This window comes from Trichomycterus rosablanca, chromosome 1 (genome assembly GCF_030014385.1).
Source record: "Trichomycterus rosablanca isolate fTriRos1 chromosome 1, fTriRos1.hap1, whole genome shotgun sequence".
NCBI classification, from domain to species: Eukaryota; Metazoa; Chordata; class Actinopteri; order Siluriformes; family Trichomycteridae; genus Trichomycterus; species Trichomycterus rosablanca.
Window position 1 is genome coordinate 18,282,541 of NC_085988.1, and position 13,330 is coordinate 18,295,870.

General features: G+C 40.0%; 2 protein-coding genes across 3 annotated transcripts in view; one reads left to right on the plus strand and one right to left on the minus strand.

Annotated features, from left to right (window-relative positions):
* The window catches only part of LOC134303218 (cilia- and flagella-associated protein 69-like), a 44,939-nt gene extending 43,523 nt beyond the window's left edge, over positions 1 to 1,416 (plus strand). The window contains exon 23 of the mRNA XM_062988592.1: positions 1 to 1,416. This exon is cut by the window's left edge and continues 1,050 nt beyond it. The gene's annotated coding sequence lies outside the window, so the exon portion shown is untranslated.
* Positions 1,417 to 4,146: 2,730 nt separating this feature from the next.
* Positions 4,147 to 8,807, minus strand: LOC134303303 (zinc finger MYM-type protein 1-like). 2 transcript variants are annotated; one of them, XM_062988705.1, is made up of 3 exons: positions 8,625 to 8,807; positions 6,871 to 7,215; positions 4,147 to 6,433 (listed from the first exon to the last, which is right to left on the minus strand). In XM_062988705.1, exons 2-3 carry the CDS (start codon positions 7,211 to 7,213, stop codon positions 4,272 to 4,274), a joined length of 2,505 nt encoding a protein of 834 aa, XP_062844775.1. In that variant the 5' UTR covers positions 7,214 to 7,215; positions 8,625 to 8,807; the 3' UTR covers positions 4,147 to 4,271. The 2 variants fall into 2 exon arrangements, with proteins under 2 accessions (XP_062844775.1, XP_062844850.1); XM_062988780.1 differs by lacking the exon at positions 6,871 to 7,215.
* Between the last annotated feature and the right edge of the window lie 4,523 nt (positions 8,808 to 13,330).

Sequence of the window (13,330 nt, forward strand, 5' to 3'; positions counted from 1 at the left end):
TTTCTTAATGAAGCGGTGGGTTGGGTTAAGTGACAACTGTTTTCCGAATTAATCCCAAACCCATGTGGCTATATTTATCACAGTAGCATGACGGTTTCTCATGCAATGCTGTCTCTGGCAGAACCGTGATTGCCGGCCTTGCCGTACATGGACTGACATTTCTCCAGATTCTTGCATTTATTTGCCGCTCAGGTGGCGCAGCGGTAAAACACGCTAGCACACCAGAGCTGGGATTTCGAATACATTGTACCGAATCTCAGCTCTGCCATCCGGCTGGGCTGGGCGGCTATATGAACAACGTTTGGCAGTTGTTCATCCAGGGAGGGAGCCAGATAGGGACTCCTTATAACTGATGTAATTACGACCTCTGCTGGCTGATTGATGGCGTCTGCACAGAGTAGAGGAATAATGCGATCAGGGTGTGACTCTCCGTGCACAAGGCTGATCCGCATATGAACTCGCCTCGTGCAGGTGAAAAGATGCAGTCGGCTACTGCATGTGTCAGACAGTCTCGTTTTCCTCAATCAGCAGTGGAGATCAGCATCGTTAGAGAGGAAGCATAATGCAATCGGGTAATTAGATACAACTAGATTGGAAGGAAAATTGGGAAAATGCAAAAAAAAAACACATTTATTTTAAATAAAAAAAAATCATATTTTCAGTGTATGATTAACCTAAATACCACAGAGACATTTTTATTCGTCTTTACCAAGGGTGACGATCATTCTGGAGCTGACAGTATATAAAGCATTTATCTACCAAAATTATGCACTTTTAGGTGAACCAGTACAGCAGCACTATTGAAAGATATTATATACAGTATAGCTTTATTTTTATAGGTTTGAAACTGATATATAGTGGCATGCCAATGTTTGGCAACCCTGTCAAAATTCTGTTACTGTTAATAGCTAAGCAAGTAAAAGATGACCTGATTTCCAAAAGTTAAAGGGTAAACATTTCATTAATATCTAAAACAAAATTAATAATTACAGTTTTTAAACAACTACGTAAAAAGGAAAATTACCTAAAGCAAAAGTTTGGGCACCCTGCATGGGCAGTACTTTGTACCACTACGTTGGCAAGTATCACTTTTGTAAATGCTTTTCTTTTGGGGGGATTTTCACCCATTCTTCATGACAAAAGGCTTCTAGTTCTGAGAGGTTCCTGAACCATTTTGTATGCACTGTTTTTTCAAGGTTTTTCACTCCCTACCTTTCATCCTAATTATCCTGTAGGACAGGGGTTCTAAACTGGGGGGCTGGGACCCACTAGTGGGCCTCATTGAGCCCAGAGGGGGGTCTCATTGTATTTTACTGAGAGAAAAGTGAAAATAATCACACGTGATTGGATGGGGAAATCAATAGGCTGTTAGCATACAGACGATCTCTTGTGATGTAATAAATCTATTTTAAACTACTTAAAGCCTATGCTGTTTTTTTTAACTATTTCAACTATTTTATTTCTCCACCTCAGAAGTGAGCAGGTCAACAGATGCACACTACAAATGATTGTGATTGTGATTTTTACAACTGTGGGGTCTAAGAGAAAAAAAGGTTGAGAATCGCTGCTCTATGTCACCCAAGAAGGATGGAGGTCACTGTTATGCCTGGTTTCTTCCTTGTAATATTTAGAGAGTTTTTCCATGCCCCTGTTACGCTTGCTTGCTCATTAGAGGTTTTTGGTCCTGGAATCTGTAAAATTGCTTTAAGGCAAGGTCTATTGTAAAAAGTGTTATACAAATAAATTTGACTGGACTTTCTACAGATTTCTGATTATGTTTATGACCCACAGGTGTTGTGGGCCATACCAAAAACATTCATCTTGCACCTCTGGTAGTTTATTGTGGATTTTAAAGTGTGTTTAGGAGTCACCAAAAGGCTTTTGTGTATAGTTTACATTTATACGTGTCTTTCTGATACTTTCAGTCCTACTTTGCATTTTACATTTTAATTTGTTAATTAAGTACTTTTGGGAAAGATTCAATCTTCAGGAAAGCATAACCAGGTACATCAGGAGGACTAAAAAGTGCAATAGTTGATTTTATGTCAATTTATGTTTCATTATATGGTCATTCATCTATTCAATTATAAGCAGATTGCAAACTTGTCTGTATGTAGATGCCCTACCGGCCCTGGGAATTTGAACCCTTGATGTGGGCTAGTGTAATTTACCGCTGCGCCACCTGAGAAGAATAGAACAGCTTTTTTTTTGTCATATATACAGACACACGTGTACAGTACAACGAAATTCTTTCTTCGTATATTCCAGCTTGTTTGGATGCTGGGGTCAGAGTGCAGGGTCAGCCATTGTACGGCACCCATGGATCAGACAGGGTTAAGGGCCTTGCTCAAGGGCACAACAGTGGCTGCATGGCAGAGCTGGAATTCGAACTCTTAACCTTTCAATTAGGGATGTAACGATACACTCTACCCACGATTCACGATACTGGGTTCACGATACGATTTTTTATAAACTGATATTGAAGACAAATTATGACAAAGTTTCCTTTTATTATTTCTCCTAAAAAAGAAAATAAAATACTGTATTTGTGATTATCTTTTATTTATCTAAATAATGAATGCCCTTCTATTTCTGAGGTAGGTACAAACTATGCAAAACAATTTTGAATTAAGCCCAATGTGGCTGAAATCGACCCCGAATTTGGCAACCAATATCTTATAAAAATTTTGATTTATTTAAAAGATTAGTAATAGGCGGTTGGGTGGTGCAGCTGTCTATTACGTTAGTCCACAAATGCTGAAATCCAGTGGTGTTATCAGCCGGCGGGGTGTCTACACAGACATGATTGACTTGGCTATGTCTGGGCAGTGGTGGGAGATAGCTAAAGCTCTGTGATGGATTGCCGCCCTCTCCAGTGTATCAGTTCCTTATAACCCTGACCAGGATAAAGCAGTTGCTGAAAATGAATGAAATGATAAAGGGATATAACATACAGTCGTGGTTTGAATTACGGGGTAATTGTTGGGTCTGACCCTTCTTCAAAGGACAGTTTTAGCTTAGTGGTTAAGGCACTGGACTGGCAAATCAAAAGGTTCACCCTGTTCTTGAATGGTCAGGACCCACACAGGACCACCACAGAGCAGGTATTATTTAGGTGGTGGATGATTCTCAGCACTGCAGTGACACTGACATGGTGGTGGTGTGTTAGTGTGTGTTGTGCTGGTATGAGTGGATCAGACACAGCAGTGCTGATGGACACCTCACTGTCACTGCTGGACTGAGAATAGTCCAACATCCAAAAATATCCAGCCAACAGCGCCCCGTGGGCAGCGTCCTGTGACCACTGATGAAAGTCTAGAAGATGACCAACTCAAACAGCAGCAATAGATGAGCGATCGTCTCTGACTTTACATCTACAAGGTGGACCAACTAGGTAGGAGTGTCTAATAGAGTGGACAGTGAGTGGACACAGTATTTAAAAACTGTAGAGAAATAAAAGAACTACAGTAATGGACTACAATTAATCAGTAATTGTAGAACTACAAAGTGCTTCTATATGGTAAGTGGAGCTGATAAAATGGACAGTGAGTGTAGAAACCAGGAGGTGGTTTTAATGTTCTAATTAATACTTGGATTTATCAGCGTATAATTCGCTCTGACAACAGTAATCGTGACTCTTAAATTGAAATGGTAAAATGGGGGTGTTACGGGTGCGGGTCGATGGAGGGCGCTTTGTCTCATATATTTAAATATAGAAGAGGCTCCAGTGCAAATCTGTGCCGCTGCTGCTGCTGCTTATTACAGTTCGTTACTCCAGTACTGTAAGTAACCCTGCATGTATTCTACACTCTGCACATTTTACAACAGTTAGACTTTTATTGATGATTGATGATTGTGTGCAGGGGCGGATCTAGAAAAATATTCATGGGGTGGCGAGAGGGGGGCAGGAATTTTTGAGGGGTGGCAACATATGGCAGACGTATTTATACTGAATTTAATCACAGTTTGATGAGAAATAGTATGTACACACTTCAAAAGGGTCAGAGTGGCAGCGTTGCAGCCAGCATTTGTACAAGAAGAAACTATCCAAAGAAAAACGTACCCATGAAGATCTATGGACTGAGCTGTACTAAGGTGAGCATAAATACACTGTGGAAATAAATGGGTCATGGCACTCAAACAAGGTACTGGACATTGCTTTTATTTTTTACTCGAAACACACATTCTCCCCATTTGTCCCTTAGTAGCTTGAACAGATTTATACTGTATATACGAAAGAGACATTAAAAACAACAACAATAACAACAACACTATAACAGCTGAATGCGGCGATTTCCATTTTGCTCAGCAAAACGCTTAACAAATTTATCTAGGTCTAATGCTTTTGTGCGTTTTGATTCAATGCTGAGTACAGCCAAACTTGATAGTCTCTTTTCTGTCATAGTAGACCGCAAATAAGTCTTTATGAGCCTGAGAGATGAAAAACTTCGTTCACAGGATGCACTGCTCACAGGTAAAACAACTGCTATTTTACACAACCTGAACAACTCATAAAAAACATCCTGGTATGGGTCCAAAAACTGAGTGAACTCCATTAAAGTGGTAGGACTCTCCTTTTCCCCCTTTTTTCTGTCTAGTACTCTTTTTGTCTGATGTAACTCGTGTTTGAGATCCTCAATATTTGAATCATAAGCTTCAGCCAATAACAGAACAGCCTCCTCCCTCAAAAAAGTTGGACTTGACGGATTTAGTGCCTGGACACCCTGCATAATTTGACAATTTGTGTTAGAAAATCTTCTTCCTATTTCTCCAATCATGTTATCCAGAACTGGATAGTACACAGAGACACAAAAGGTGTGTTTGCTATCTGGAACTACATGCTGTCCCAAGGTGGAGTGGATGACAGTATCCTGAAGCACCTTTGCTGTCTGTCTTGGCCTCTTTGGTTTTCGCTGAGTTGTATCAATGTTACTTCGCTGACATAAATCTAGTGTTTCACTCCACATTTCCTCAAAAGACGCTTGACTACGGTACTGGATCAGTGTCTCTTTAAGTGCTTCAATAAGTTCAACAGCCTTGGCATAGTCCACTGTTTTAGACTGGAGCATGTCTGATAAAAATTTGGAGTCACTCAGGACCTTTTTGAACAGAACAAGAGATCCAGCAAAATTCAGATCAATTTGAGCCAATATCCCTCTTGCTTCAACAGCTCTTTGTGGATGGTTCTCAGATGCGATCTCTTCAAGCACCTGTACTATTGCAGGCAACCTGTCCATAACATTGCGACATGCTATGTGCCTACAGGCCCAACGTGTATCACTTAGCTGTTGGAGTTCCCTTGGTGCACCATCAAACATCTCCCGCTGCACTTCCAGCCATTTGTTATGTACATAAGACCCAGACATGAATACATACAGTCGTTCCAATAATGAGAAGAAGTTTCCTGCATCTGCCACACTTTTTACAGCGTCTACTATAACTAAGTTCAAGCAGTGTGCACTACAGTGAACATAGAAGGCATGTTTGGCTACTTCTTTTATTTTTGCTTGAACACCTGCATGTGCCCCGCGCATCACTGCCGCGCCATCATAGCCCTGGCCTACAAGGTTTTTCTTGTACTCCAGCCCATGCTTCTCAAGGAAGCATATAATCTTGTCACTTAAGCTGGCAGCATCCAGGTGTTCTGCCACTTCAAACTCCAGAAAACTCTCATGAACCACACCGTTGTAAAAATATCTCAGAACAAATGATATTTGCTCTTTTTTCTTAACATCTTTAGTTTCATCAACAATAACTGAAAACTGCTTGCTCGTTTTAACTTCCTGGATGATTTCCTCTTTGACCATTGCAGCCAAGCACTCAAGTATTTCATTCTGTATTGTTTTACTGGTGTATTTTGCATTTTTAACTTGTTGTTCAAGTCTTTTTTTAATGATGGGGTTATGGTTACCCAGCAAGTCTAACATAGACAGAAAAACACCCTTTTTTTCTGAGTCGAGAGACTCCCTGTGACCCCGCTGTGCTATGTTTTCTGTGGCTGTTAGAACTAAAATTTCAGCTAATGTTTTAATGTAGTATTGATTTTCAGCCACCTGCTTCTTTTTTTGCTCATCCATTAGTCCAAACATTGAGGTATTTTTATCCATAATTTTCTTGTTCTCTGTCCATGCAAACATTGCATTTACATGGCCTTCAGATCTGGCATGAGAACAGAAACCACTGTCTTTCATTGTAGCCTTTTTCCAGTTACGATAACCCTCGAATGAGGTGAAAACAGTCCTTGGAGCATCGGGGAGGGAAAAATGCCTACAAGCAAAACAGTAAGCTGCATCTTTGGATTGCGAGTATTCTAACCAGGGATGAGATTTGTACCAGTCGCTACGGAAGCTTCTCCTGGCTCCTCCCTGAAGGGTCTTAGGGAAACTCTCTCGCATTGGCTGCACTGGCACCTCACACCTGGACTTGGATACGTCTAGAAGATGGAGGGGAGGAAAGATTCAAACTGCATTACATCTGAACTAATAATACAATATAACAACTAGTAAAAACATAATCAATTTGGAACTGTCATTGATTAGTTATAACTATCAGACTGTGTTAGCACACACTAACATTTTTGCCTGGAGAGTATTTTTAGGTTTATTTGTGTAATTTTGGAATTTAACCTTAGCAATAGATCTAAAATACATTGTACACAAAATATTAAAACTCTGTCCCCATCTCATCACACTTTCACACTTACAAGTTTCCCCAATTATTCATATTTAAGCAAACATGAATATTTATATTTATTTGAAGAAGTCTAAGCAATGTCTCTTAAATACACCTTACAGCAAAATGTCCGTTTTTGTCATTTGTTGTTCTTATTCATATGTAACTTAGTAAACTATGCAGCAACAATTTCCATACCATGTGGACCAACTCGACTGGAGATCGTTGGTGATGGCTCAGGCACTCTCCTTTCCCTTTCACTGTCTGAGCCCTGTGTGTTATCTTGTCTCTCGCTTTCTCCCTCCTCCATATCTTCACCGCTATGGTGTTCTCCTACCTCCTCCTGTCCCTGGTTGCCTTGGCCTATTCTATCTCTGTCACGTTTCTGTTGCCCTCCTCTCTCTCCTTCCACCTTATCCTTCTCTTCTCTCTCTCCTTCCACCTCATCTTTACTGTTTACCTTGCTCAGTTGTTCATTTTCTATTTCGGTCACCTCTCTCTTTGGTGAGAAAAAACTATGTATGCTACCCTTCCTCTTCATTTCTGTAAGATTCAAAGTAACTTTACAATGTTTTCCTTGACAGACGTTGAATCAATATTAGCTTTTATAGCCTACTTTACACAGAACTAACGTCAGACCTAGCTAACATTACATGTTAACAGACATCCCAAGTCTCCTGGAAGTTCCGGGAGTCTCCCGTATATACATAGCGGCTCCCTGATGCCCGCAAGTCAGATAAAATCTCCCGGAATCCAGAACGAGCGGCCAAGAGCACGCACACACAAACACACACGTGCATGCAGGCGACAAACTTTTTTCCCCGATCGCGTATTAAATCCGTTATCTGATAAAGCAATAAGCCACGAGAGGCCGTGCGTTACTGTGATTTTAGCACGGGGATGACGTTTTGGCACGACGCGAAGCAGAGTGCCTAAAACTTCTTTCCCGTGCTAAAATCATAGCAGTAACGCACGGTCTCGAGTGGCTTATTGCTTTTATAAAACGGCGGTCAACATAAAATACAATAAATACAACAATGTTTAATTCATAAATGTATTTATTGTGTATAAACTTACAATAAAGCATTCTTCCGCGACGCAAAATAGTTCGATTAACAGTGTTGCTAGGCAACATGAGGGCGAAAATAACATTAACTTTTTCTATTCAGTGGCGTATTAATATGGAATGATGTAAGGTGGTCCTAGGTGTGCGTTTATCGGGGATTTTACAACGGCTTAGAGCGCGGCTCAGCCAATCAGATTTTAGGACCGGAACTATCCGTTTTATAATACACAATCTAGCGCACTGTGTAGGGAACATAAATCAATTGTCTAATATACTGTCTAGTGCACTAAGTAGGGAACATAAATCCGCTATCTGATATACAATCTAGTGCACTATGTAGGGAACATAATTAATTATGTAATACACTATCTAGTGCACTATGTAAGGAACACAAATCATTATCTAGTTATACTTTCTAGTGCACTATGTAGTGAACATGAATGCGTTATCTAATACACTATCTAGTGCACTATGTAGGGAACATAAATCCGTGATCTGCTATACAATCTAGTGCACTATGTAGGGAACATAAATCTATTATCTTTCACACAATCTAGTGCACTACAGTACACATTAATGTGTTTGTGACGCGAACAGTTAGCTTAGTAGCTCAGTTAGCAGCTCCTAAAAGTTCTGTTATCACCCATATACTTTCATGTGTGCAGAGGCTTTTTTAGCTTTTTTTTGGGGGGCTTGGGGGGTCGGGGTCGAGGTCCGGGGGTACCTCACTGAAATTAGTTTTTGCAACTTGGGATGTCTGTGTATAGTTAGCGAAATAACGTTCTTCAACCTGATTTTTATCATCTCAAAATCAGCATCGCAACTATACTAGCACTGTGCTTTAATTATAATTTAATTTCTTGATAGACAGTTACTCAGTTTTTACCTCTTTCCTCCCGTGTCTCCTTTCCTCGCGACTCCTGGCTCCCTCGCTTCGCGCCAATCTGACGCACCGCGCCTCTCTGACGTTATCTCGTGCAGCGTTCACTGCAGTCGGACATTGGAGATTCGCGCTCGTAAATGTCAAATTGGCCATAACTTTTCTTTTAATTCGTTGCTGCCAACTGGGGTGGCAGCAGGGGTGGCAAGGCTTTCTTTTAGGGTGGCATGTGCCACCCTATGCCACCCCGGTAGATCCGCCCATGATTGTGTGAGAGTTGTAGAGGATCAGCTGATAGAGAATAAATGAATGATGTGGCATGCAGCCGCTAGAACAGCTGGACCTCAGCAGATCAGATCAGCTGCAAAAATACACACTTGATTATTTCTTTTGTTCAGGATGGTCTTTAATTTAATTTGAAATATATACGTGCTGTTCAAACATAAATCAAATTTGCATTATTGCTTGCACACATGCACACATCTGTCCATTCAACGGCATGATCGAATGGATTTGGAGCTCCACTGTAACCAGTACTGACTGGTCTCTCACTGTCGGCTCACCTCCATTATACGTTTAAGTTCAGGAATCGTCCTGTTTAAATACCCAAATACAGAAAATACATTTATCTTACACATACGAGATGTTTCAAATCTTGTGATTTTTGTAATGTTTATTGAAATATTGTATAATCCATGCAGCTGAATCCGGACTGAATCGATTCACCGATCAGGGTTAATATATAGCAGTGTAACAAGCTGAATCCGGACTGAATCGATTCACCGATCAGGTTAATATGTAGCAGTGTAACAAGCTGAATCCGGACTGAATCGATTCACCAGTCAGGGTTAATATGTAGCAGTGTGTGGAGCAATGAGGAACAGCAGGAATATTTTTCTGATCAAAGTCCTTTTTTTCTTTAAAAACAGTCTAGTTTGATGTATAGAGTTGGAAAAAACAAGCATTGAACACCCTTTTTTGTATTTTTTTTTTTTATCACACATCCAGTGTATATTCATTTTCGATTAACTACTTAAAATACATCTCTTTTGCAGTTTACTTTCTATTTATGCCTCTGTGGTTTATATATAATTTACTGCCTATTTATGTCTCTGGTTTATATATAATTTACTGCCTGTATATATCTATGGTTTATATATAGTTTACTGTGTATTTATGTCTGTAATCTATGGTTTATATATAGTTTACTGTCTATTTATGTCTCTATTCTATGGTTTATATATAGTTTACTGCCTATTTATGTCTCATATATGTTTTATATATAGTATACCTTTTTCAATATTACTTTATTAGATTTAAAATATGTTGACACCTGCACCATGAGAAATTCCTTTCTACACCTAGTACTTGGCAAATAAATGAAGATTCCGATTTACACACATTTTACACACTTTGTGCCTATAAATATAAACCAAATCAGTCTTTTTTTTAAGCTTTAATTTAATTAATTTCTTTAATTTCCTTCAGGATCAATGAAGTCTATCTATCTACCTATCTACCTACCTTCCTTCCTTCCTCCCTCCCTACCTCCCTACCTACCATAAATGTAAAAGAATATATTTGTAAAAGCAGATTTATAGAGGGTAAAAGTATTTACTTATTGTAGTAAAAAAGTTATATATTGATATAATACACTTCCACCTCCTTTCTTGGTTTAGTTACTGGACTACTCATTGGAAAGGTTACTGGTCCACGCTCCACTAATGCCGTGTCCACTTTTGGACCCTGAATTAGGTCCTAAACCTTCACTTGCTTGCTACAATTGTAAGTCGCTTTGCAAGCTTCTGCTTAATGCCCCAATCTTAAATAATAATAAAAAAACATAAATGTGTTGCTGTTAATTGGGAAGAATTCTGCAATCATGAATGAAATAGCAATCATGGTTAGGTAGAGAGAGTTTATAAAGTACTTGAGTGAAAAAAGCTATGTGTTCCTAAATTACTAATGAGAACAGTTACAAATAAGCCAGCAGTCATTTATTAAGAGTTGCAGGATGCCCTGTTCACAGGTACAACATGCTTTTTTTAGTGTTGAAAAGCACAGAGATTGCATTTATCCCAAGAACACTTGTCCACAACTCTAAATTATGAAGGTGAGAGCATCATTATATGGTGCTTTTATATCTCTGATGCTCTCTGGTTCATTTTTTAACCATTAAATAAAATAACACAGTGTCTTCAATCACAGAGTAGTGTACCATGCAGAGTATATAAACTATTAGTATAGTAACCACAGCGTTCACTCTTTGTGTATACAGCACACTTTCTAGTATTAGAACTTCACAGAACTTTGTTGGAACATAATTCGGAAAATGATTCGGGCCAGCGGGAGTTTTCTCACACATGCACAGTTGCAAAAAACAATAGTGATCGGATATCTGAATGACCCAGTTACTGGGATCCTATCCGGATTACTAGTAATCCGAATATGACCTTTGGGCAAATAATGCTGTTTACATGGTTATTTCAGTGATCATATTTCCTCCAAAGGTATGCCTTAATCAGATTATTAGACACTCAGGATTCAGTTTTTAAACAGTTAGTGGCTGTGTGTTGGTAAAGTGTTTAGTACAGGTTTGTTTTTATTGATTACAGAACAAATGTTATTCATAACAGTATGTGGTTTTGCAACATTTTATTGCAAATGCATTTAGCTTTGGGTAACTGGGTCTTACTTCACTGGAACCCAGGGTAGAATAGGTCTTCAGCACCCTCTTGCTGGTCAGAAGCATGTGGTGAGACATGAGTCTGTGGGGGAAGAGATCCTGTTACTTGAAGGGTGTGGTTTACTGTGGCTACCACTGTGCCAACACAGCACTTTGGCTCCTATTTTACATAGACAGGAGGTTGGAGAAGCCTGCTCCAATCAACGAGTTGGTCAAGACTTGTCCTGGGTTGTATCTCATCTGTGCTTTCTAGAGGGAGTTGGCTCAGGGTAAATCAAGCAATAATTCCATCTGTTGTTCTTAGATGCCCCTTATGTCCTCTGGCATCTGGTTTTGGCCACCAAATAACCTGTCGACACCTTGTGTCTTGTTCCCCCTTGGACCACTGTCAGTAGGGAATCACCATGGCTACTTCTGAGCATCCCTTGCTATTTAAGATACTTCAACCCTCTCATCTGATCCTAAAGATTCAGCCCTTATTAAAGTCAACCTGGTCTTTATGCCTGTTCATAACTGCTTAATTACTAGTGAAACAGGCACTGCCATGCACATTTTTGGGGGTGGTATTGATGTTTTGGCTCATTAGTATATGGGGAAAGGACACTCAGAAACACTTGTTACAAAATATAACAATACGTCACTGCCTGAGGAACCACTATTATTTTTTCTTTTATTATGCTTTGCCAGTACTGTCCCCTACACAGTCATGCTAGTAAAGCTTGTTGACTGAGTACAACCATTGCTACATATTAGAAAAGGCTGAGCTATGTTTTGAGAAAGGCTGATTGTAGATACAGTGCTCAGAATAGCAGCGCTGATTCAGCAGCACTAATCCAGGGCAGACTTTCATCTGAATCATTTATCCGTAGCAAAAAAGCAGGACTCTGTAGTTTCAATTCAGTGCTATTTTAGGACACAGACAGTTGATGTCGCTATCAATAGAGGAACAGAACTGAGCAGGCATAGACTGCAAGTCTGGCTTTGTATTCCAAAACTGTGCCTTTCAATATTTGAATATTACACAAAGAAAGCTCATTTCTATCCAAATAAAAAACTTGTCGTTTCAAATCTCAGCTCTGCCATCCGGCAGGCTGGGCGCCTACATGAACAATGATTGACTGTTGTTCATACTGGGTGGGACCTTATGACTGATGCAATTACAACCTCTGCTGGCTGACTGACGGTGCCTGCACAGAGACGAGGAATAATACATTGATCAGGGTGTGGCTCTCCTTGCACAAAGCTCATCCGCATATGAACTCGCCTTGTGCAGGTGAAAAGATGCAGTCGGCTACTGCACACGTGTCGGAGGGGGCGTGTGTCAGTCTTGGCTCTCCTCAACCAGGGTGGAGATCAACATCATAAAGAAGGATAATGCAATTGGGTAATTGGATACGCTAAAGTCGGGAGAAAAGGGGAGAAAATGCATAAACAAAATAATAAAAAAAAGAAAGCTGCGGTCTATACAGAGTAAGAACACTGATTTGAAACACACTCTTACCCACCCTCAGTATGCATGTGCCAGCTGTGTTAACACACTGCATATAGAAATGCTAATATGAACAGGAAAACACTTATCACCTTTTATATGCATTTTCTCCCCATTTTCCTCCCGATTTAGTGCACACAATTTGTCTTCCGCTGCTGAGGGATACCCGATTGCATCCGAGGAGAGCATGTCACTGTACACGCTCTTCCGACACATGTACAGCCCTCCTCTTCTCGCCCCTGCATTCTGCACAGCCAATCAGGGTTCTTACACAGCGTATGAAGTCCCACTAATTGGCCACCGTATCTGCAGAATGGGGGCCGGACTATGTGTGGGTAGGGCTGGGCGATTTTCACGATTAATTCGGTGTGAAATGTGACAATCGCGATTGTTTACATACTTTATCTTTTAATTAAAATATTAACATGTCACGAGGCAGAAACTGACCAGACGCTCGTGGAATATAAATCAAGGAAAGTTTAATATCAAAAGGGCAAAAACAGTGTACAAAACCAGGTAGAGTCCAAAACCAGCAAA

Excerpts from the sequence above, each read along its gene's own strand:
- LOC134303303 (XM_062988705.1), bottom strand. The coding sequence starts at position 7,213 with ATGAAGAGGAAGGGTAGCATACATAGTTTTTTCTCACCAAAGAGAGAG. Across the intron at positions 6,434-6,870 it reads CAGTCGAGTTGGTCCACATG|ACGTATCCAAGTCCAGGTGT; the intron begins GTATGGAAATTG and ends TCCATCTTCTAG.